Raw genomic sequence first — 25,227 nt, 5'->3', positions numbered from 1 at the left:
CAACGTGGGCCTCGCTGCAAACGTTCGCTGGGCACTACTGCCTGGACAGGCAAGTCTGGAGAGATGGCTTTTTTGGCTGTTCCGTTCTCCACAACTTTCTGGTGTGATCTTGGTTCGCAGACCCACCACCAGGATTGGTATGGCTGGGGTATCTATTCTAAGGTAAGGAATCTAACACTAACGTGTTTCTTTCAGATGCACAAGTTACCTTTGGTAACGATATATCTGTAAGAAACAGTAGGTTCGAGGCATATGGGCTGCATACCAGACACTGTTGCATTAGATCACCATCTGGTGGTGGGCCCGGATGATTACACTTTGTTGTTGTCTGGGAGAGTCTTTGTCTGCTAGGTGACTCCTCCCTTAGACCCTACTGCGCATGGGCATCCACTCCATCCTCTGATTGTTTCTGCATGAGGTTTGCAACCTGTGCTTGTCTCCAGAGCACGAGAGTCGAGACTGTGAGGCCTGGGCTTCGTTCCGGTCCAAGAAAACAATCTGGGACCGTCGAGCTCGAAGAGCTGTGGAGCAGTCATTATTGTCGACACCAGACCTCATCGTAGACGAGGCGCCAATCGAGGTAGACACCGAAGAACAGCAAGAAGACGCTGCTTCCGAACCAGAGGAGTCCGCTTCCGGAGAGGACTATCGATCCGAAGATGACTATCTTTTTCCAGCTGATCAACAGGTCGTGAGTAAGAGCGTCGACCCTGTTCACCCCCCCATACCAGGACAGCTTCGCTTCCACCCCCACCTTCGGGTTCGGGTGCACACTGATCGAAACCTTCCGAAACCCCGCCTTCAGGTCCGACAGCGAAGAGTATTAAAAAGCCTCCAGTCGACTCGGGCTCGAGTCAGTCTGTCGGTCCCGAAAAGCAGAAAGTGCTTTAGCCGAAGTCCACACCGGCACCGAAACACCCATCGATACCGAGCGTTACTGAACCGAAGCGAAGTTCGGCACCAAAAGAGGTTTTGAAATCAAGCTCGGCACCGAAAGAGGTTTCAAGGTTACGTAAACAAAGACGACTCCGGTAACTAAAAAAGCGGACCCGAAAGCGGTTTCCATTCCGAAACACACTTCGGCACTAAAAGCGGACGAGTCTAAACACCCAGCAGCCAAAGCTTCAGATCCAAAGAAAAGGCAAGAAAAGTCTTCGGAACCGAAATCAACACCTGTTCCAAAGATAATAGACACTGTAAAGCCTAAATCTGACGGTTCCAAACGAGAAAAATCGGCGCCGAAAAAGGATTTACCTGTGGAAGAGCTTTTCCAGCCTGATGTAAGGCAAAAGACTCTAAAAATTCATCCAAAGACTGTACATGTGTACACAGTGCCTGAAAAGAGGAAAATGGAATGTCCTAAACCATCTCCTGTTCCTCCAAAGAAACATGTTCAAACTTCCCCTATAAGACTTCCTTCATCAGAAGTAGAAATACACCAGATATTTCTCCTGTACACTCGCCAGCTGGTACACACAGTATAATACCACAGGAGGAGGATTATGGGGATACATACTCACAACAGAGTTATCAGCAAATGGATGATATTAATGACCTAGATTATATGGCTGGGTCATCAGGTGACCCATGGGAAGATTACAATGCACCAGATGCACCAGATCTACCACAGGACGAGGCATACCTGTCTAGGCCATCTCCACCAGATGACACCATTGGGTTCACACAACTCATCCATAGAGCAGCTACTTTCCATGGAGTAGACCTGCATACAGATCTAATAGAAGAGGATTTTCCTATGGATACATTATTAACATCACATAAAACCACTACCACACTTCCAATAGTTAATGGAGTGGTAAGACACGCACCCGAAATATTTAAAGACCCAGTCAGGGCCAGGGTAATTAACCCCAGACTGGAAAAGAAATATAAAGCAGCTCCCTCTGATCCCGCATATATTAAGGGACAGTTTCCACTAGACTCACTGGTAGTGTCAAATGCGAGAAAGAGCCAACTCGCAGACAACAGGGGATGCTCCACCCCGGAGAAAGAATCAAAGCTTTTAGATGCTTCAGGGAAACGCTCACTATCACAAGCTGCCAATATATGGAGGATTGCTAACTCTCAAGCTCTGTTAGCAAGATATGACGGAGCTCATTATGATGAGCTAGTGTCAATCATGCAACACCTGCCAGAACAATAGAAGGCTAGGGCTGCCGATTTAATACAAGAGGGCAAGGTTATAACTAATACCTCCATAAGATGCGCGCTAGACACTGCAGACACCGCATCTAGAGCAGTAAATAAAGGGGTACTGTTGCGTAGGCATGCATGGCTAAGAATCTCAGGATTCAAACCAGAAGTACAAGCCAGTATATTAAACCAGCCATTTGACCCACAATATCTTTTCAGTCCAAATGTAGACAATGCACTAGAAAAGATGAAAAAATATACGGATATCGCAAAATCAATGGGAGCTTTACAAACACAAGCTCATAGACCTTCCTTTCGTCGCTCCTTGTATAGGGGCGCATCAAGGGGTTTCCAAACGGACAACACCTCCTTTACTTACAAACAGCCAAACCAAACCTCGCCCAGTAAGGGATACTGTAGAGGAGGGTATAGAGGAAACAACAATAAGAGCAGAGGCAACAACATTCGCAACGCCTCTACTCCCAAACAGTGACTTCCCTTCCATCCCCCCCAGACCATTCCACTCCGGTCGGGGGAAGATTACAACAGTTCCTACCTGTCTAAAACTCCATCACCGCGCACAGGTGGGTGAGACAAATAATTCAGTTAGGTTATTGCCTGGAGCTCACTTCCACTCCTCCAACAATACTACCCAGACAACGTCCCATGTCACAAGAACACCTCTTACTACTAAGGCAAGAGGTGGAATCACTACTGCAAAAGAATGCAATAGAACCTGTACCAAAGGAACATCAAAACAGGGGTTTACTCCCTTTATTTTCTCATACCCAAAAACGACGGGTCTCTGAGACCAATTCTAGATCAAAGACCCCTAAACCAGTACATACATTCAGACCATTTTCATATGGTCACATTACAATACGTTTTACCGTTACTACAGAAAGGCGACTTCCTTGCCACATTAGACCTCAAGGACGCCTACTTCCACATTCCCATTCATCAGTCTCACAGAAAGTACCTAAGGTGTGTGCCAGAAGGTCAGCACTACCAATTCAAGGTGCTCCCCTTCGGAGTGACAACAGCACCTCGAGTATTCACAAAGTGTCTAGCAGTAGTAGCACCACACTTAAGGAGGGACAACATTCACGTATTTCCATACCTAGACGACTGGCTAATAAAATGCAAGTCATACAACCAATGTGTACAGCACACGTAGCAAACAATCTGCCTACTGCTCACATTAGGGTTTACAGTGAATCAAAAGAAATCACATCTACAACCGTCCCTATCTCAGCAGCACCGTCCCTATCTCAGCAGTACCTAGGTGCCACAATAGATACCTCCAAGGCAATAGCATACCCCAACTTAGTGAGAATACAAGTGTGATCGTGGGGGTAGGGCGGGGCGGAAAAACAGGCGTGGAGGCCGTATAAGGTGTGCAATGGCTTTGGTATTTTATTAGTGACAGTACAGTCAAAGGGTCAGTATAAACAAAGAACACAAAACAATCTGGCTCCAAAGGGTAGGCCTCCGGGTCTTCTTCCGGGGAACAGGTATGGATATCGAGGGGGTTGAACCTCTGCGTCTCCTTAGGGTTGTTCCTCTGGTAGTCCTCAGAGGGCGTGTGGGAAAACAAAAAAAAAAGGAGCCGTTAGTCCTATCGGACTATGAATACGGCGCACCGCTTACAGAAACCCGGGATGTGAAGGGTGTTTAAGCGAGACGGTGAGGGAAGGGGTATCGATAGTAGAACGGGTCGGAAGAAGAGAAAAAAAGGGCTATCAACGCCAGGGCGGAAATAGTGTTGGGGACATGGAGGGAAGGGAAAACCGGGGTAAGGGAAAGAGGTAGTGATACTCCAAGGGTGTGCTATACAATACTTATAGTGAACAGCGTGAACCTTCTGTGACAATTACTATATACAGTGCACCTATTGTGTTTTCAGTGTCTGCTCTCTGGTAGTGGGTACTCACCGGCTGCACCGCAACTCTCCTGTGAGTTGCGGCCGCTCCCCAGCCACCTCCTTTGGACACCACCACTCCTCGCTCCACTCGTCCTCTTCCTCGCCCGTCTCGGTCTCTTGTTCCGCTGTTCCTTCGGTTTGGATCTCCTGCCACGCCGACAGTCTTCTCCTCCTGGTATTCGGCTCTTCCTGCTTTCAAATCCTGCTGAAGGGTGGGACTTCCAGGGTCAGCCGGGTGTCCTTCCAGTTCGTCCTCGAAGGGGATTGGTTCCTGTAATGAGAGAGGAGTGGAGTTTTGATCACTACGGATGCTTCAGGGTCCGTTTTCGAGAAATGGTGAAACCCGGTATGGCGCCGACAACCGGAGTCAGGGGAGGATACCGGGTCACAACAAGCTATGCAGAATCTTATCAAAAAATTCCAAGCACAACACTCACTGCAAGCTCGAGTGTTCATGCAGCTAATAGGAATGATGGCATCTTGTATTTTCATAGTACCACATGCAAGACTACAAATGTGCCCCATACAAGAATGCTTGGCAGGTCGGTGGAATCAGGCTCGACGAGAAATAACAGATCTGGTAGTGGTAGACGACCGGACGCATCGCTCTCTGCAATGGTGGAAAAACAAAAACCTTTCCAAGGGCTGGCTGTTTACAGAGCCTGTTCCACAAATAATACTGACCACAGACGCATCTCTCACGGGATGGGGAGCGCACTTACAAAGTCACACAGTACAAGGTACGTGGACAATGAAACAAAAAGTACTCCACATAAATTATCTGGAATTACTAGCAATCTTCCAAGCTCTAAAATCGTTCCAACATTACATAGACAAAACTGCACTAGTCCGGACGGACAATATGACAGCAATGTCTTGCATTCAAAAGCAAGGAGGAACACACTCTCCCTACAGCTCTCCCGGCTGGTGCAGAGCATTTGGAGATGGGCCATTCCTCAAAACATTTTTCTGTTAGCAGAACGTCTAGCAGGAGTTCACAATCAATTGGCAGATCTGTTAAAGTCGTCCGAGACAACAGATTCACGAATGAGAGCTTCATCCTGAAGTTCTTCGGCCATTGTTTTCAAATGTGGGGACAACCAGAGATAGATCTGTTTTCTACACAAAGCAACTCCAAATGCCTAAGCTTCGCCGCAAGGTATCCACACCCATTATCCAAAGGCAATGCGGTATGAATGAACTGGTCAAACAAATTTGCGTACTCTTTTCCACCTCTCCCACTAATACCATTAGTGGTACGCAAACTAAGGCAACATTCTCTCACATTGATTCTATTAGCACCTACGTGGGCGAGACAGCCATGGTACACAAAGCTACTGCAGCTCTCTGTAGTACCACATCACAAACTAAAACTCTCCCCACATCTACTAACAGAACCATGGAGAGATTATGCATCCAGATCCAATGCAGCTCAATCTAGTGATTTGGCTCCTGAGGTCTTAGAGTTTGGATATCTGAACTTACCTCCTGATTGCATGAATGTCATTAAAGAGGCAAGACGTCCTACCACTAGAGCATGTTATGCAGCAAAATGGAAACGATTTGTTGTTTATTGCACCAATAACAACGTTGACCCCTTAGATATTTCCATACAAAACATCATATGCTATCTCTTACATCTACAAAGATCTAAGTTAGCATACTCTTCAATCAGGTTACATCGTGCTGCTATAGCAGCATATCTCCAAAACAGACAGCATTTGTCATTGTTTATGGTACCTGTCATCAAAGCGTTTATGGAAGGACTTCAACGAATAATTCCTCAGAGAATACCACCTTCTCCAGTATGGAATTTAAATATTGTTCTCACAAGACTTATGGGTCCACCCTTTGAACCATTGCATAAGTGTGAGATATAGTTTCTTACATGGAAAGTTGCTTTTTTAGTATCAGTTACATCACTAAGAACAGTGAGTGAGATACAGGCATTAACAATTCAAGAACCATTTATACAAATTCATCATAATAAAGTGGTTCTCAAGACAAATCCAGAGTTTCTGCCGAAGGTCATTTTACCGTTCCATCTCAACCAATCCATTGAGTTGCCAGAATTTTTTCCACAACAGCAAACGGTTGCAGAAAGAGCTCTACATACATTAGATGTAAAGAGAGCACTTCTCTGCTACATTGATAGGACAAAACCATTTCGTAAAAGTAAACCACTGTTTGTGTCCTTTTCTCCGCAACATAAGGGCAGTCCTATTTCTAAATCAGGCATTGCAAGATGGATCGTTAAGTGCATTCAAATTTGTTACCAAAAAGCAAAATGTACTCAATTCATCCCTCCTAGGGCTCATTCTACCTGTAAGATAGGAGCATCTATGGCTTTCTTAGGAAACATACCATTAGATGATATCTGTAAAGCAGCTACATGGTCTACTGCGCACACATTTACAAAACACTACTGTTTAGATGTGCAGGCAAAACAACAAGCAAGTGTGGGCCAGGCTGTACTAAAAACATTTCAAACTACTGCAACATATGTGGGTGACCGCCGATAAGGGAGAAACTGCTGTGCAATCTATGCAACAGTGTGTGGTCTGCAGCCCATATACCTTGAACGGAAAATGCTACTTACCAGTATGCATCTGTTCTTGGCATGTAGGGCTGCAGAACCACACACTCCGACCCGCCTCCCCGGATACTCATATCTGTTCCAGTATTCTCTTATTTAGATACACAATACATGGTCATCCTAATCTGTAATAATACAACTCCATCATTTGCCCAATGGCGAAAACAATCTGAGGATGGAGTGGATGCCAATGCGCACTACGGTCTAAGGGAGGAGACACCTAGCAGACAAAGACTCTTCCAAGACAACAACAAAGTGTAATCGTCCGGGCCCACCCCCAGATAGGGATCTAATGTAACAGTGCGTGGTTCTGCAGCCCTACATGCCAAGAACAGATGCATACTGGTAATTAGCATTTTCCTTAGTGTTAGATTCCTTACCGCCCCACCCATCCTCCCCGTTCTGCGAACAGATATCTAGGGTTAAGGACATGCTTTTCAGGGCCCTAGTTTCATGGCACCAGTGTCTGTTTCTATCATGGCTCTGCGTTCCTGGTGCGGAAGCTATGTACAGAACTGACGTCAGCACGCGAGGGCGGCGTGTAAGTACTCCGAAGTCATCCCGGCGATCATGACGCAGACGTCGTACGCGAAGCCGCAGACGACTCCTACCGACGCGCAAGGGTACAGCTGACGAAAACTTTCCGGATCCAGTCTGACGCCTGGGGATATTCTAAGGTAAGGACACTAACTAATTTTTCTTACAGATATATCGTTACCGAAGGTAAGTAACTTGTGCTTTAGCCCAGTACTGAACCGCAAAAGTAATCCTAACTGTACTTACTAGTAACTTGAATTTTCTTCCATAGGAAACCATTGACGTTTTTTCTGTGAAAATTCTTCCAAGTGTCGATTTTTGCAAACTACAAATATTCTTTAAAAATCATACCAAGTACTAAAACGTAATTACTTACCTGTCTTAGGTAGAGGTTCCAGTGCTGAACCTAGGAGTCCAGTACTGGATTACAAAAGTAACGAGAACCTACTTTACCTGTGACTTGAATTTCATTCCATAGGAGAACATTGCTAGGTTTTCACTGAAAAGTATCAACTTTGAAAATACATTTATAGTCTTTAGAAATCAAAACTGTAACCAAACCGCTTTTACTCAACTATTTACAGCTTAGGTCCCGGGTCTGAATCCAGGATCCAGTCCTGTGGTTAGGAAAGTAATCCTTAAAGTAATCAACTGCATTTATGTAGAAAACCCCATTGAGCTCAATGTTAAATTGTGTTTATAATTGTGTTTCCTATTGCAACCACTGTATCTATTCTACTTTCAAAGTCTATTGCCTTTCTGAAAAGTAACTACCTGAAGTCACTCATATTTAGAAAAGTATATTTTGATACATGTTGGTTCTAATATAAAACAACTATATCTTTTGATATAAAAACAATTGTCCTAGAGTTCAGTTCTTGAGTGTGTGAAACCTTTTGCCGACTGAGTGTGTACAACAAATGCTTTACACTGTCCTCTGATACTGTCTTACTGCTCGACCAAGCTACCACTTTGGAGAGTAAGGTCATATCTGACTTTAACCTCTGTTATACCTCTGGGGACTGTGGACTCTGTGCACACGGTACCTTACTTTGGTCCAGTATGTACAGAGCCTCTTTCTTACACTGACTGGATGTGATCTTTGCCCATGATTAGCAATAAATTAAGAATTACCAAGCACGCAAAAAGTAATGGGAGGAATGCTTACAATAAATCTATAAATCTATCCACTACTAGTTGCTCGGGCTAGCATTCCAGCCCATCTTTCTTTTGCTGACCATTCCACCTCGATTTCGACCCAGTAATATGCAAATCAGTCTTGGCCCTGCTCAACTAAGAACTGTCCTACCCAAAATGCCAGGCCAGGCCGTTCCTGAATCAGATCTCTAGCTATACCTCACCAAAGAGACCTAGTAGGTCAAAACTGTTGTGGGGTTGCTTTTGTTCCCATTTGAAGGGAACTTGGCCTGGCATTCAGACGAGACTGTTTATATTGGAGCAGGGTAATTTACTGATTTGCATAAGGCAGTTCTTTGTTTAGAATGTGTGCGGCGGGCTGGAATGTGAGTCGCAAATAAGGAATGACTACCCTTTCATTTCTATGGGCCTAGAGGCCCATAGAAATTGCATGCACAATTTGCAAGCGCCCAATAGGTACTCGCAAATTGCTCATGCAATTTCAAGGGTAGAAGGGGGCCAAAAGGCCACCATGATGCACCCCTGAAAAATGCATGTGTGCACACGTGGCGAGCATATATACCCTAAGGGCATGTATGTGCACCACATGGCACTTAGAAAAATGCAAAAACTTGAATTTTTCCAGGAATTTGCAAATTACCACCAACTAGAAGTTGGTGGTAAATTGCGATTCCTTAATGCAATTTGCAATAGCTACATGAATATAAATTAGGGAATCGCAAATAGCGATACCCTAAGTGCATACGCAATTTAGGCAATCGCAAATAATTGCGATTAACCATATTGCAAAGTCAAACTGTTTGATACATTAGAAGACACATTTTTGCGTTCGCAAATGGGTGGATTCTGCGAATCTACCCCTTTGCGATCGCAAAAAGCGTTGATACATCTCGCCCCCAGAAATAATAGGCGGCTGGATAAAGGATCCCTGCTCTGCATCACAAAGAAAAGCAGAAAGTATTGGTTTATAAATAGACATAGGGCCTCCATAGGTGAGGTAGGCCATCTAAGTACACCTTTTTCCTTTTGTTTACACCAATTGGCAAAATGTATTTAATCCCTCTGATATGAGTGTAGTAAAAGGATGCCTTGCCACCATATGAAAGTTTACTATCTCCTGGTAAATCAAGTATTGCACAATCATTTTTGCATTTCAATCTCGACACAAGTAGTTTGTCATTTATGAGGAAAGGCTCTACTAATACTAAAGAACACTTTCTTGTGTGATTTTTCCAAGTGGGCAAAGACTCATTTGACGTTTGGTTAGTAGGAGGAAATGTATAATGTATCTGAAAGAGTCTGTTCGTTGTAGATTCCTTACCTTAGAATTTCCCCCCTAGGCCTCAGTCTGGATCTGGAGATTTTTCTGTAGCAGTACCCCTGCACGTCGGTAAGTGGCGTCTGTCGCCAGCCTAGTGCCAATCCAGAGAGAGGTACCCCTTTCCCGTTTTTTGGCTAGATTTTTTTCTACGTGTTTTTCGAGTCCTTCGACTCCTGATGCGTGGGGATGTTCAAGCCTTGCGGTACCTGTCACAAGATGTCTATGACAAAGCTGCACCTCGTGTGCTTGTGGTGTCTAGAGCGAGACCTCGATCCGAAGTCTGGCTCCGACTGAACCCGAAGACTTTGCTGAAGCGGTCCCAAAAGTTGCTGGAGGCCCGGTGGTCGGCTCTGCGTTGCTCCTGGTCTTGTTCGAGTGGAAGGTCTTGAGGCCGTTTGCGGAGCCCTCGCGTCTTGTCGCACTTCAAGTCGTCAAGCTAATTGGGTAAGTCCTAACACAAGAAGAAGGCGAAGTAGCACAAGCGCTCTTCACTTGCTCCCCGCCAGTCGGCTGACGCGACAGAGGATTCAGAGGCTCTGTCTCTGGTGCCTAATCTAGGGACAACTCCGCATCCCCCCAATTCCAGGAGCCGGCATGTCTTCTGCTCAACTTCGGTAGTTCTGCAAGGCCTTACACTTAGTCTTTGGGCAGCCCGACTCGGCCGGCGCACCTTCGGGCCCCGCAGAGCTGGTCGGTGGTCCTGGGCCTTTGATGCCAGTGGCTCTGCTGCCGGAGGGTCCCCGCGGATCCAGACCTGGGTCCGAATCAACGTCGGCTGTTCTCACTTGACCATCCACGGCCCGATCCAGACGACGCCCCTGGGGCCGGTCTTGCCCCCAGCCGATGCCGTCCCCATCCCTGAGTGTGACCCGGACCAACACCGGAAGTGACTCTGGAGGGCACTTTTGTTCTCCTGTTCATCTATGGTGTTCCCTACCAACCATAGTGTGGTGATGAGGACTGAGCGGGGTCGCTGGACCCTTTAACAGAGCAACTTGAAGAACCAGACTGGCAAGAGGACCTGGGTGATGCCAGTGGTCTGGACACTTCTCCAGACACTGGTTTGCTTTTTTTCTCCTACTGTGGCTACGAAGGAGGGAGCATCTTATGCTGTGGTGGTAAGGGCAGCCGAGGGTTTGGGCCTGCCTTTTGTGGCAGTCAGGACTAATCTCCTGACAGATATGCTTCACCTGGGGCTTCCTCTTTTGCTGTTCAATGAGACCCTCACTGACCTCCTCCTGGGCACTTGGTTAAAGCCCAGCACAGGGGCTCCTGTGGAAAGGACAATTGTCCGCCACCACTGCCGTGCCTTGGGCCACCCAGTTTTCCTGACCCAACATGGTTCCCCTGAGAGCTTGGTGGTCCAAGCCTCTTATTCGAAAGGTGCACTCCCTTCTGCCCCTCCAGATAGGGAATCCAAGAAGCTGGACCACCTGCGAAGCGTATGTTCTCTTCCTCCAGTTTGTCACTGCAGCAGTAAATTCCCCGTACCTCTTGGGCTGCTACTCCCATACCATCTGTGATACGGTTGCGCATGTGCTGCCTCAGTGCCCGGGCCGTTCTCTCCAAGGCAGTGGCGGATGGGAGAGATGCAGCCAAATTTGCCATCAGATGTGAACTGGATACCACCGACTCACTGGGCAAAAGGATTGCCACGTCGGTAGCCCTTAGGCACTATGCCTGATTTAGAACATATGGCTTTTCAGGGGATATCCAGTCAACCTTGATGGACATGCCCTTTGATGGCCGTCGTCTTTTTGGCGGCAAAGCAGACTCTGCGCTGGATCACTTTTAAGCCTCTAGGGCTACAGACAGATTTTTGAGCCTCACGGAGCCTTCTTGCCCAAGTCAGTCTGCTTTTCGTTCCTTTCGTGGCTATGGAAAGGGCACCCAACCACGTCCAATCCAGTCTAGCCATCGCTTCACGCAAGCTGCCCACCCTCTGCATGGCCGCAGACGTGGGACCCAGCAACCTTGCAGGGCTTGGAGCCGGCGGGCCAGTCCACCCTTCCCCTTCCCCTGCTGCAGCCTACGAAAGGGTCCGCAACTGGTTAGAAAAAGAACAAACACTTAATAAACTGTATATAAATGAAGAAGCAAAATGTGAAAATAACATTCTGTAAATGTGAAGAAATCTGAAATTGCAGGCTAAAAATGTATTTGGTATCCTCCAATTGAGCTGTGGTAGCAGTGCTTGAAACTGAATATAGTACGGACGATAGGTCGACTCAATTGAATATATAAAAGCTCCTACCTTCAACATTTTAATAGAATTTGTTATTTTTTGTGAATTGGATAAAACATTTCATTGTGTGTATTTGTTTGATGTACGCTTGTTTTCCACATTTTTGTATATTGGTTTGCAGTTTAATTAATTGAAATTGGTTAAGCCGGGTCCCTAGATTCCAATATTGTTTAAATAGGGGACTACAGAAGTCAAAAAGTTAAGTGCCAGAGGCATACTTCAAACCCATTATATTAAAAATATTCAACCGGGGGGGGGGGGGGGCTTGCCAGCGCCGATGGTGGAGGTCTAGTTGCGTAGCTCCGCACCATTGCCCAATATAATCCTGTTTAATATCCTACATCAACGGGGTGAAACGGCCACTGGTGGAGGCTACACTCCTTAGAAGCTGGTGGCTGCAAGCGGGACAACTCCCGGAACAAAACTGCCACCGGAGACGGTCCTGAGCTCTACCGCGGCATCCCTCGCGGACCAGGCCGAGATCCCCGAGTATCCTGAAGGACTGTCCGAGTTACGTCTCATGACGTGCGGCGGGAGCAGAACGTAAGGGCCCGGTCTCGCCGGAGCTGCACTGCGGGACGGCTCACAGGAGGTGCACACTATTTGCGGGAGCTACAAAGAGCGACAGCGCACTCGGAAGCTCACAGGATGCTGTGAGTACAAGCGTGCATTGCAGGCTCGTGGTAGGAGACCTGGGGGAGGCCCGGAGTTGCGGGAGTGCGGAGCTGGGAGAGAGCGGCCGCCATTACATGCGTGCTCACTGAACATACGGAGCAATATAGGGAACAACCTAGCCCCAGCCCGGGGGCGACAACAGAAGTGTAGTCCCTGTCTCCAGTGCGGGGGTGCCGATTTGCCTACGCGAGACTATCGCCACCAAGTGGGGGGCCTCCTGGGCAGACGCAATTGCCGACTCGAGGTCGCAGCCACTGTGGGTGGCTACCATCGGACCACAAACAGCCTGACGTGAAGGACAGGACACTGCGGGGGTGAGGAGTGAGGACGCGGCGCTGAGGGACAGAGGTGTAGAGCGCAAAAACTAAAGCGCTGCAACACACCCCTCCCCCCTACCCCCCCACTTCCGGCCGCCTTTCCGCCACGCGGGGCCGGGATACTCTGCTCCCCCGCCACTACAGTCTTCCATTGCGGATGGGCGTGAAGTGCCGCAGACCCTGCTGACACATGGTTGATGCCCGATTGCACTGTGTCTACGTACGAAGTGCTGCTGCAGCTAAGGGCGCGTATCTGCCGTTGAGCTCTGAAGATGAGGTGTGATTCCCCCTACGCTGGTCAGAGCGGGAGGCATTGATATATACACTGCTGTAACTACACTACGGACCGGCGCAGCCAAGACTGCTGAGAGTGGCTTAACCGAATCATCAAAGCGCTGAGGCCTCCCGAGCCACTTGTTGCCAGACCTGGTGAGGGCTATAGGGTGGTGGCCACACTGAAACCCAGGAGTGTGCTGTAACAAGAGTGAGTGAGGTGCGTTCACCATGGGCAAGGGCGACAGAACCCAGACCAAATTGTCATTCGACCAACGTCGGACGAAGGAACCGGGGGCCCAGGCACCCGACCCGTCACCTCGGAGTGGCACCCCTGAGGGATCACTATGTGCGGACATAAGGGAAATGCTGGTCACCATGGAGAAAGGCCTACAGGACAGCATGGCATCCATTGGTTCCAAAATTGACGCCCTCACGTACCAGATGGATCGTATGTCGGAACGGGTGGACAAACACACAGAGCGGCTGGACATGTCTGAGAGGCGTCTCAGAGGTGGAGGAGGCCCAGACTGAATGGGACAAAGACCGCAAACAGTTTGGTAGGCTACTACAGGTGATCCAGGACAAATCTGAGGATTTGGAAGCCCGCTCGAGGTGCTCGAACATTCGCATAACGGGAGTGTCGGAGACAACGCAGACTGGGAAAATGGAAGTCTTTGTGGAGAAACTCCTAACTACCATTTTGGGAGAAGACGTTTTCTCACCGATGTTTATTGTGGAAATGGCGCACCGCACGCTGGGGCCTCGGCCTCGCCCGGGGGCGTCTCCGTGATCAATAATAGCAAAATTACTGAACTACAGGGACAGAGACTCAGCCTTGCGGGTGGCTAGAGAAAAAGGGAAACTGCAATACGAAGGCATGGACATCTCCCTATACCCAGACTTTACTGCAAAACTCCAAGAGGAAGACGACACTTTGCCCCGTACAAGAAGCAACTTCGCAAACTAGGGCTGAACTACGCGATGCTGTACCCGGCGAAACTGCGCATTAATAGACCGGGTCACTCACATTATTTCACGGACCCCAGGGAACTTCAGAAATCCCTCAAGGAATGGACTAAGGAACGGAGGAACAACCCGAGAGGTCAAGATGGAGAACACGAGGGGGCCTCCCAACTGGACGAGCAGGATGAATGAGACTGAGACTACATGGGCCTACTCACTGTTTGCCGGCGAAATCTGACGGTGAGGCTATGTTTAAAGTCCCCTACTGCAGTGACCCTGAGAAAGGCCAGGTATAGCCCCGGAGGGCGAGCACCTAGTGACAGTACGGCCAAGGCTGGGTGAGGTTATTTCATTATATCTGGGTTCCGCAATGGACATGTTAAACTATTATTTTAGGATGTGGCCTTGACTGCGGGGTATGCCTTATAGCACGGACTGGGTAAACCCTTACATTATTGAGTTGCCTGTAAAGGTGCCGGGTAGAGGCACATGGGAGACCTCTGGAGTAGGGCTGTTAACTCATGTTGATGTACATTGGAGGGGTAATGGTGCAGGGGCGGTGCTGAAATGGTCAATGGTCTGCTGTGGTCTCAGGGGCCAGGGGGGAAGTTATTGTTGGGATGATTTTTTACGAACTACATTGCCTCAGGGGACACAAAGTGCTTGCTACGGTCTACTGATTGTTCATGATATGGCCAACCTTGTCTTCCTGACTTCACGCTTAGACTTCTTGACACGTCCTCATGGCTGTTGTAACTAGTATGCAGACGAGCGAACGACCCTTCACGCTACATGCCCTCACGTGGAATGTTAGAGGTCTGAACGACTATAGAAAACTAAGAAAAGTGTTAAGTTACCTCAGACGCTACAATGTTGATGTAGCACTCTTGCAGGAGACGCACTTACCACTCACGAGTAGAATGCTGCAAACCAGGGGCCTCTCAGGGCGTATAGCAGCAGCGGGATTTACCACACATGCGAGGGGGGTTATTACATGGGTCAACCCGAAAATAAACATCCAGATACAGACTTTGGGAGTGGACACTGAGGGCAGATATGTTATTGCGTCATGTAAGGGACTAGGAATGGACCTGCTAGTGGTCAATACTTATGGCCCCAACTACGACTCCCCCGAATTCTTTGACACACTGGCCAGCGAGATAGCTAGACACGGCAACACATGTACTGTGGGGGGGGGGGGGGCTTTAATTTAACACTTGACCCGGACATAGATAGATCAGCGGGACCCCCCCCCCCCGTAGACCCTCTGCAGCCGCACAATCACTCACAGCAAAGTTACTAATGCTAGATATGGCTGACGTGTGGAGGAGTAGGAACATAGGGAGGGGCGGTTCCACACACTATTCCGCATTTCACGAAATACACACGAGAATAGATTACTGGTTTGCCACTGCTGGGATCAATCGCTCTATTAGGCAATGCGGGGTGCTTCCGCGCACACTCTCGGATCACTCCCCGGTCCTAATAACTCTGGAAACTCCTGCGAAGAGGATTGCTCCATTCATGTGGCGCTTCCCGCCTTACTCCCTCCTAGACCCGATCTTCCATGGGGAGCTCGCGGAAGCGATAGATGTGTTCTTTGAGAAGAATGTGGGTTCAGTGGAGGACTTCCAAACACTCTGGGAGGCATTTAAGGTCTATATACGGGGCATAGCAATGTCCACACACTCTAATGCCCTGAAGGCGACAAGAACCAAACTAGCTGAGCTGGAACAACAGCTGACGGTACTTGAGGGACAAAGACGATCTGGACCAGACGAGACAGTGGAGGGAGAGATCAAGCGCCTCCTGGTGGAATACCACGAGGCAGCGGACAGGGAGGTCCAGCATCTAGGCAAGTACGCCACGGCCCGAACATATGGCGAGGGAGAACGGCCAGGATCAGTTTTGGCTAATATAATCAAGGGCAGCAGGGGAAAGATGCAAATTCCAGAACTGAGAAACGCGGACGGAGATAGTGACGGATGAGGAGGACATAGCTGCGGTCTTTAGAGACTACTATTCAGAGTTGTACTCTTCCAAAAGTGGCGACATGTCAGCCGAGATTCTAGATTACCTGGAACACATTAAGCTCCTGTTCCTCCCGAATTCCGACCGGGAATTCCTCATGTGCCCCATGCAATTGGACGAAATCAGAGATGCACTTGCCACTATGAGATCAGGTAGTGCGCCAGGTATGGATGGGCTATCGGTCGACTTTTATAAAACTTTCCAAGACCAACTTTTGTTCACATACATGCGCTTCTGGAGGACATCTGCGAACAGGGCAGCATGCCTAGCTCTATGAGGGAGACGATGATCGTCACCATTCTGAAACCAGGTAAGCCACAGGACGACTGTGGTTCGTATCGCCTTCTCTCGTTGCTAATGTGGACACCAAACTGTACGCTAAACTCCTGGCAACTAGACTACCGTTGTTGGCCCCTGACATAGTAGCACCGGAACAAGCGGGATTCATACCCTCCAGAAATCTGACCTACAACATTAGGACAGTGTTGGGGACCATACAACACGTCAAACAGGACGTCCCGGCAGTGGCACTTTTTCTAGACATGGAGAAGGCGTTCGACTCCGTAGAATGGCCGTTCCTCCTTCAGGTACTAAGGCGGATGGGACTTGGCGAACCCTACATCCAAATGGTGGGCGCGCTTTGACGGTCCTTCGGCTAGGGTGCTTGTGTGAAACACGATCTCTCAACCTCTATACATAGGCGGAGGCACCCGTCAGGGATGCCCATTATCCCCTCTGTTGTATGCACTTGCAGCTGAGCCTCTGGCTTGTGCGCTGAGAGAGTATCACAGTCATCAGGGCATTCGCTTCCCCACGTACAAAATAGTAGTGTCCATGTACGCGGACGATACGCTACTTAATGCCCATGACCCAGCTACCACACTTCCCCCACTTCTGCAAGAGGTGGTGCGATTTGGCGCATTATCGGGCCTTAAGGTAAACTGGGCTAAATCGGTAGTTATGCCCCTGACTCCGGTGACCAAACAAGTGGAGACAGAGTTCCCTGTTCAGTGGACTGATGACCCGATTAGTTACCTAGGGATCCAGATCCACACAGACCCGGACCTGCTCATGAGCCAGAACTACGGGAGGGCGGTCAGCAGGCTTGAGGACGACGTAGAAATTTGGAATAAACTGCCTCTTACTTTAATAGGACGTATTGCCATAATGAAGATGGTAGTGCTGCCAAGGTTTTTGTTCCTGTTTAACGCTCTGCCTATAGTGCTCTCCAAGACCTTCTTTCAATGCCTAACAAGCCTTCTGAAAGATTGGCGTGGGCGGGGAAACAACCGAGGGTTAAATGGACGACGCTCACCCTGCCGTACAGCATGGGGGGGTCTGGCAGCACCGGACCTTGAATTGTATTACAGGGCGGCCCAGGCATCCCACTTAAATACCTGGGTACACGGCGACCGTAAGATCCCGCATGTCCGGATGGAGCGCCTGTTGGCGCATCCACTGCCCCTCCCTGCCACGATATGCAAGCCACAGGACCGTCGAACGGGAATACTTGATTCCATCTCATCCACCAACCACGCATGGCACTCTCTCTCTCTCTCTCTCTCTCTCTCTCTCTCTCTCTCTCTCTCTCTCTCTCTCTCTCTCTCTCTCTCTCTCTCCTGCTCCGCCAGGGAGGGGCCACGCTATACTCCCGGTGATGCAGACTGACTGGATGCTATGGCTCCCGCCCATGGCTGAAAAAGCAGCCATAAAGGAACTAGCTAAACTAGGGCTGAGTAAAGCGGGCGACCTATTCCTGGACGGGGTGGTCAAAACCTGGGAACAAGTGCGGGGAGATGGAGGCGCACCTCCGACGATTCCACTTCCACAGAGATACTGGGCCCAGACATGGATGAGCCTCCGGATGTCCCGGAACTGACGTATGTAATTAAAAGCAAGGAGCCTAAAAAACTCCTAACAAATATTTACGGCATAGCCCAATCGCATGGTGCGCACCAGCTCATGAAAGCCAGGTTGGACTGGCAGAGGGATCTTGACATCCCGCTGGATGACGCGACATGGCGATATTGCTGTGAGAGCACGAAGCGCATCTCTCTAAATGGAAAGCATCGGCTCATACACTACAAATTCCTTCAAAGGGTGTACTACACCCCGGAGAGGCTCCACAGATATGGGCTACGAGCAGAGGCGAACTGCAAAAGGTGTCATGCGGCGGAGGCCGACTTCCTACATTTAGCGTGGAGATGCCCAGGCATACAGGAGTTTTGGCGCGAAGTGTTTGCGGAAATGAGCAAAATATTGGAAGTTGACTTGGACATAGATCCAGGCATAGCACTTATAGGTAACTCTAGGAGGCTCCCCGGTGCGATACGCAGGCTCACGGACATGGGTATGCTAATGGCCAGGAGAGTAGTGGCACAGTGCTGGATGAGAGGGCCTCTACCAACTAAATCTAGATGGGCGCGAGATATGCCGTACTGCAGTACGCAGGCGGAGACTTACCTGCAAGGACAGCAGGGTGTGAACGGAAGCACCTCAGATACTGATTCCCAGAGATAAGAGACATGCGCCACAACTGACACTACACTACACTACTGCTTAGAGACGCAGTGTAGAGACGGGAATAGATAGGGGAATATTACCGATGGAGAGGATAGGGGGGGGGAGTGAACGGAAAGAGGAGCGAACTAGCGAGGTGACACTAAGTAACACACTGCAGACACGGCCAAGCTTAGACATAGGGGGAACAGCTGGATGGATAGATAGTTAGAAGGCGCAGGGGATCGATCCCCAAAGGATCGTGAACGAGGGGGCTAGTGGGGTCGGAGATAGGATGGGCTATTACACTTTTGGACATACAGGAATAGCGGGAAGGTCCAACTGAGGCAGGGGGGGAGGGATGTTGACATTATGGACGCAGAGGGAGTAAGATAAAAATGCACATGTACGACACAACTGGCAACTTTGGGGATTCCAACTGCTTGTTGACCAAATTTTCTCTGAGGTACGCCGACGGACCCCCGGGTTGTCGGCCGACGGGCTGTGTAATATAAGTTCTAGTACTGCTTGGTATGCCTACGACGCGGCCGGCCCGAGAGGTTGTAGACCTGATGCTGTGTTAACTGATTTTGTGCAAAAAAAAAGTATTCAACAACATCCATAACTGCTCCTCAGTTTGAAATAGTTCTCTCCAAATTGATATAATGGGTGGCCAATGCAGAATTATCAACCTCCCTAGAAGGAACGAGGATTCTCTCAAAAATGCAGACTATTTTCATCCTGGTCAGAACAGTAATTATAACTCATTATGACCGTGAATTTCATAAAAACTACATTGGATTAAAATTAAGTAGCAGATATGCTGTTGGAACTTTCGGCTGCTTTTTATACGATCCACTTTGTTGCCCTTCTCTGAAGATTTCACTCCTAGCGATACATGGTATTTCCCTTTACTGGATTGCTTCATTTGTACCTAATCTGATCTGTTACATCGTCACTGCTCCCTTTTTGCACTGACCCAATTCTGTCAATTACTGGAGTTCATTAAGGTTCCACCATTACCTTACTACTCTATCATAGCTCATCGCTGCTCTTTCTGCATCACCTAGTACAATTACACAGGTTACTTGCAAATTACAATAAAAACTGAAAAACCTTCTAATGTTGACTCCTGTGCTAGAGGCCAGTGGCTCTTAGCCAGAACTGGCTTCTAATGAACTTCCTTAAGCTATGTGTGTAAACCTTAAGCTTGTAACAAATGAACCATATTCCACCTGTCTACCATGTGGCATTATTAGCTGGTTTTACCTACTCAACCACTGGTCTAGGTGACGACTCCAGGAGTGATTTAGGATACAAACCCCTCCCAGAAACCTCAAGTAAATCCTTATATAGGGGCATAATTTTACATAAGATTAATTTTCCCTAATCTAGGTCTCCATCAAGGGTGCGAGCCACAATTGCTGTAGTACTCTCAGCCAGTCGCGGCCCGGCATGACTTCGCCGCGGGGCGGGGGTAGAACGGGGGTTAATTTAAAATGTAAGCTTACTTTGGCCTTCGGTCCCGAGTAGCGTCTCGTCTCTCTGCTTCTACAGGAAGCCTCCCTCTCCACCCCTAAGCCAATCACAATGGCAGCGTTGTGGTTGGCTAGGACCACAGGCGTCTATGGGGAGGCGCTTGCAGCCTGCATAGAGAAAATGCAGTGTGCGCATGACTGGTTTGGTCAGCCCTGGGGCCCGACTAAACAGTCAGCGCCCACAACTCCTTTGCCTGGAGCAGAAACAACCAAAGCAAATCCTGCCTTGTCCTTTCTCGCAGTGCAAGAAGCAGAAACATAAAATGGTATTTAAAATACCATTTCTTGTTTCTGCTTATCTCACTGCGAGAAATCAGTAGGGCGACGCTCCTCTGCCCACGTGAAGGAGCCGCCCCTGCTCTCAGCTAGATCATGCAAGTGATGTAGACCTTAGCAGTCCCTCCTCTTGATATGGAAAATGTAGATAATCAAGAATGCTACAGTAAGACAGCTACTTTATCAAAATTTCCACCCTCTTCTTTCACCTGCCTCTCATTTTCAATCCCGGCTCTGTAGCAAGTGGTTCTGACCGCTCTTCCTCGTCACAAACCCCAGACATGCCAACAAACTAGAGGTCTACAATCTAGGATAACTCCACTCCTAACCATAGTTTCATTAGAACTTCTACTGGCAGGAACTGGGATATGGAATTAATTCAGTTCTCAAATAGCAATAACTTACAACGGTCTTGAGCAATAAAGAGATGGCACGTTGCACGAAAATTGTTAAGTCCTAATTAAAAGGATGGGTATCACTATGTGAAATTGCACCTATTTCTTTACATTTTTCTTAAAGAACTAATGCTTGTATGTTGTGATGCTTTTGTAACATGTTTAAAGTATTTCTTCAAAATTCACACACCATTGGCTAGATTGGCCTGTTGACAACCAAAAACTATTCAGCCATGCACCCAAGAACCAGTTGCAAATGAGAACCTGATTGGGGAAGTAGATCTGTTTTAATATAGTAAAATGCCTTACATAGTGATGGCCAGAAGCTTCTGCTGAAAGGCAGGTATAAAATTGGATGCGCTGTTCTGGCTTGATCTTGGTATTTGGCCAGCACCCTCTTCTGCAAATTCATTGGGAGCTCGTCGGTTGGTAAGTGATTGTTTTAATAGTGACTCCATTGCATATTGCTTCTAAAATTATCCTGCCCCACTGGTTGAACGTATTTGAGCCACAAGTTGTAATAGAGTTCCAGGAATTTACCAACAAACACAGGGAAAGTACACTTTTTTCACTCATGCACCTTGATGTTTGATATTTATTGATGTATAAAGCGCCTGAATCGCCCCCGAAGGGGTATCTCTGCACTGAGGGAAAAGCTGTAGCAGGTCGAACAGATACAAAATTAAAGCAGTACAGTTTTAAGAAGCCTTTTAAATTGAAGGTGATCGGGGCATTGCTGCAGTTGGATAGGGAGTTGGTTCCAGTAAAAGGGAGCTAAGTGAAAGAACGCTTTGCCCCATAGGCATGCCTTTTTGCGCCGTGGTACAATACGAAGAGATTTAGTACCGGTATTGGATGAATTTTTCTACAAGGTAGCTCGGACCTTTGCCGTTTAGGGTTTTATGCTCTATGCAGCATGTCTTGAATTTTATCCTTTTACGCACCGGAAGCCAATGAATTTGTAACAGCAGGAGGGAGGCTGTTCGGGGGAGGGGATGGGGGGGGGGATCACTCAAGACTAGGCGAGCCGCAGTGTTTTGAACTACCTGTAATCTATTAAATAATGACTCATTAGCTGAGATCAGAACGGCATTAGAGTAGCCCAGGTGGCTCAACACCAATGCCTGGATGAGGGTATTTTAAGTTGATGAAGGAAGGGAAATACCCTCCGTAGGAGGCTTAGCACATGAAAACAGGCGCCTGCAGTGGTTGCAGCGTGCTCCTTCATTGTCAATTTCTGATCTAGGTGTATGCCAAGGTTTTTGACCACTGTCTTGGGGGCCGATCGGCGCCTAGCTCCTCAGGCCACCAACTTGGGGACACAACAAAGGGGCGTCTCCAAACAGCATGATCTCGGTTTCCCCGCATTGAGATGGAGGAAGTTGTTCCTCATCCAGCTGGCAATAGTCCTCATACCGTTCACGAAGGTGGACTACACGTTGGGATTATGTTTGTCAGAGGTGAATAGAAACTGGGTGTCATCAGCATACAAGAGTGGTGTAAAACCACAATTTCTGGGTAATTCAGCTAAGGGAGCGACTTAAATGTTGAATAGAGTGGGGCTAAGACATGAGCCCTGGGGTACTCCCTTAGACAGTCCCATGGTCTCAGAGCGGAAGGGGTCTACGTTGATTGTCTAAGTTCGGAGCGAGAGAAAACTCAACATCCATTGGTAGGCTAGCCCCATGGATTCCAAATTCTCTGAGTCTCCTGAGCAGTATCTGGTGAGAGACCATGTCGAAGGTGGCTGACGAGCAGCACCGATAGTACTGCTTGTCCGTTGACTGCCTGATATTGTTGGTAACAACAATCAAAGCTGACTCAGTGCTGTGCCTGGGCCTAAATCCCGACTGAGACTAGGCAGCCTGTAGCTTCGATATAGTCAGATAGATGTTTATTGTTGTGTTTTTCCAGTATCTTGCTCAGGAGAGGTAGCAGAGAAATTGGGCGCTAGGTTGGTAAATCCTCCACTGGGGCCTTGTTGTTCTTCTGGACGGGGATCATTTGCACCCATGCTGTCTGGGGGCACCTCGCCTCTCTGCCTAGATTTACTTGAGGTCTTCGACAGGACTTCCAGTCGGAACGGTATGTTTTCTAGCAAGTGAAATTCCCAAGTTGACAGTATGCCATTACATAGAATACTCTTGAAGTGTTTCTGCGATGTCTACATCATCCTCTACCCCACACAATTTAACTCTCATACTGCATCCACCAACTCCTTTATTCTCTTCGGTAGGTGGACTCTTAAGGGAGAGAGTACAGTTGCTCAATTATTGTGTGCCTTTCTGTACTGGGAGATGAAGGCAATGTAAGCATGGGACACTAGTATTGCTCTGCTACCCTAAACCCAGGTTGAGTAAACTTTATATGCTTACAGAGCAAGGTGATTTGCAAGAACCCATCAGCCCTTGAAGCCCTTGAAGTTCTACCAAGTTGTGGACTACCTATTGAAAAAATTATCCTGCAGCTTATTCCTAACATGTTTGGAAAAGGTGGACTCCATAAAACACATGAGGTTCTGTTGCTTAATTACTGTTTAGGTCTGGGCACACTAAACTCTAAATCTAGCAGCATTGTTAGTCTGCTACCATATACCATTACAGGGAACTTTAAAAACAAAATAGTTACTTGTTTATCAAAAGGTGTGCCTTTGATAGTTACATATGCAGTATAAGGAGGCAGAACTGCTATGGTTTGCTATTGTAATAGCACTGGGGCTAGTTGCCGTTTGGGTGCCAGTATAAAACTGGATATAAAAACTCACTTGTCATGGGGTTCCATATTTAGCTTAGCGAAAATATTGGTGCCAGAACCTAAACATAGTCAGCAGCCTTTAATTTCTTTAGTCATTCGTAGGCCTTTTTTGAGGACTTGCATCAGCAATGGTCCCTTCAGATTTTGAGGAAATATTTCTGTTATCTATATAGCTTAATTCAGGACACTTCCCCTTCATCAGTAATCTCTAGCAATTGACCACAAGTAAATTTATCAGGTAAAATATCCCTACATAATTTTATTCAATCCATGATCGACCTCATATTAGCCTGAAGAGTTACAATCCTCTGGTCATTAAGACTGCCACTGTTTAATTACCAGTAACCATCAAGATCAGCAGTTATTTTTGCATTTATATTCAGGGTTCGATTTGCATAGTGTTAGAGCTTCAGTGGTATGAAAAGCCATACCATTTGGGCTTGGTAAAAGGTTCATGCCACTGAGCATCATATCCCAGTGCTTTGTTTCATTTTACATATTTGATATTTATACGGTTCATTTATTTCTCCTGTTGACCAAGTCACTTGAGGATAATTATGGCACTGTACATGCAAAAAGTAGGTAATGCTATTTGCTTCTTTGTATCTAGTCGTAACTTCTTCAAGCCCATTGGATAGGATATGAAGAATTTTTATTAATGCTGTTATCCGCTCCTGCTCAAGAGACTTGACTCACCGGTTTGAAAGTAGCTCAGTTCACTTCTTGGGGCACTACGAGTAAAGTGTATTAGGCCAATGATCTATTGGTATACCTTTACTAGTGTGTTGATAACCGCACATGTTTTCATTACAAACATCCTCTTGTGTGCCACACAGGGCTTAACAGAAAAAAGGTCAGTTAGTGTTTTCAACCTAGCAGGCCCCTAAGTCGTATTCTGAGCTAGTTTTTCATTATCTGAATTAGATAAGGGAAGAACTTCAAGATTCACTTCTGTGTGTATTCAGCCTCATAGTGTTCTACTGGTATTGACCGGAAATTGTTCGAGAAGACTTGAAACCGTTTTCTTGCTTAATTTTTCCCATAAGGTTAGTACAAGTGGTAAAATATTCACTCTTGACATTACCGTGATTTATGAATGTGACTTTAAATTTTGTGTGTCTGTGTTTACACGTGTATATATATATTATATATATATATATATATATATATATATATATATATATATATATATATGATCTGTTCTCTGTAATATGATAAATAGACTGTGATATCATTTTAGGTCCTTTTTAGCTTGCGTTGTAATGATATTTAAGACCATCTTTTTTCATTCTGTTTTAGAAATAATATCAACTTCTTACTAGGGTCTTGGTGGCCCAACCTGGAAGATCTCTATGAAGCGAATGTCCCAGTTTACAGATTTATTCAACGCCCTGGTGATTTAGTATGGATAAATGCGGGAACGGTTCATTGGGTACAATCAATTGGCTGGTGCAATAATGTTGCTTGGAATGTTGGTCCACTAACAGGTACAGTACAATGTATGTACTAGAGAAATTATTTTCGGAAGGTCTTGGAGCTAAATGCATTTATTATATTGTTGCCCAGGT

At 47.3% G+C, this 25,227-nt stretch overlaps 1 protein-coding gene across 1 annotated transcript in view; it reads left to right on the top strand.

Moving 5' to 3' along the window:
* The window catches only part of KDM6A (lysine demethylase 6A), a 789,178-nt gene that overhangs the window by 653,944 nt on the left and 110,007 nt on the right, over positions 1-25,227 (top strand). Inside the window, exon 15 of the mRNA XM_086936102.1 lies at positions 24,959-25,146. Within this exon, the coding sequence (XP_086792228.1) occupies positions 24,959-25,146 (188 nt within the window). The remainder of the gene's footprint in view (positions 1-24,958; positions 25,147-25,227) is intronic.

The sequence above is a fragment of the Lissotriton vulgaris genome, chromosome 8, assembly GCF_964263255.1.
Source record: "Lissotriton vulgaris chromosome 8, aLisVul1.2, whole genome shotgun sequence".
Taxonomy (NCBI): domain Eukaryota; kingdom Metazoa; phylum Chordata; class Amphibia; order Caudata; family Salamandridae; genus Lissotriton; species Lissotriton vulgaris.
Note: the sequence above shows the minus strand (reverse complement) of the source record. Positions and strands in the feature narration are given on the sequence as shown.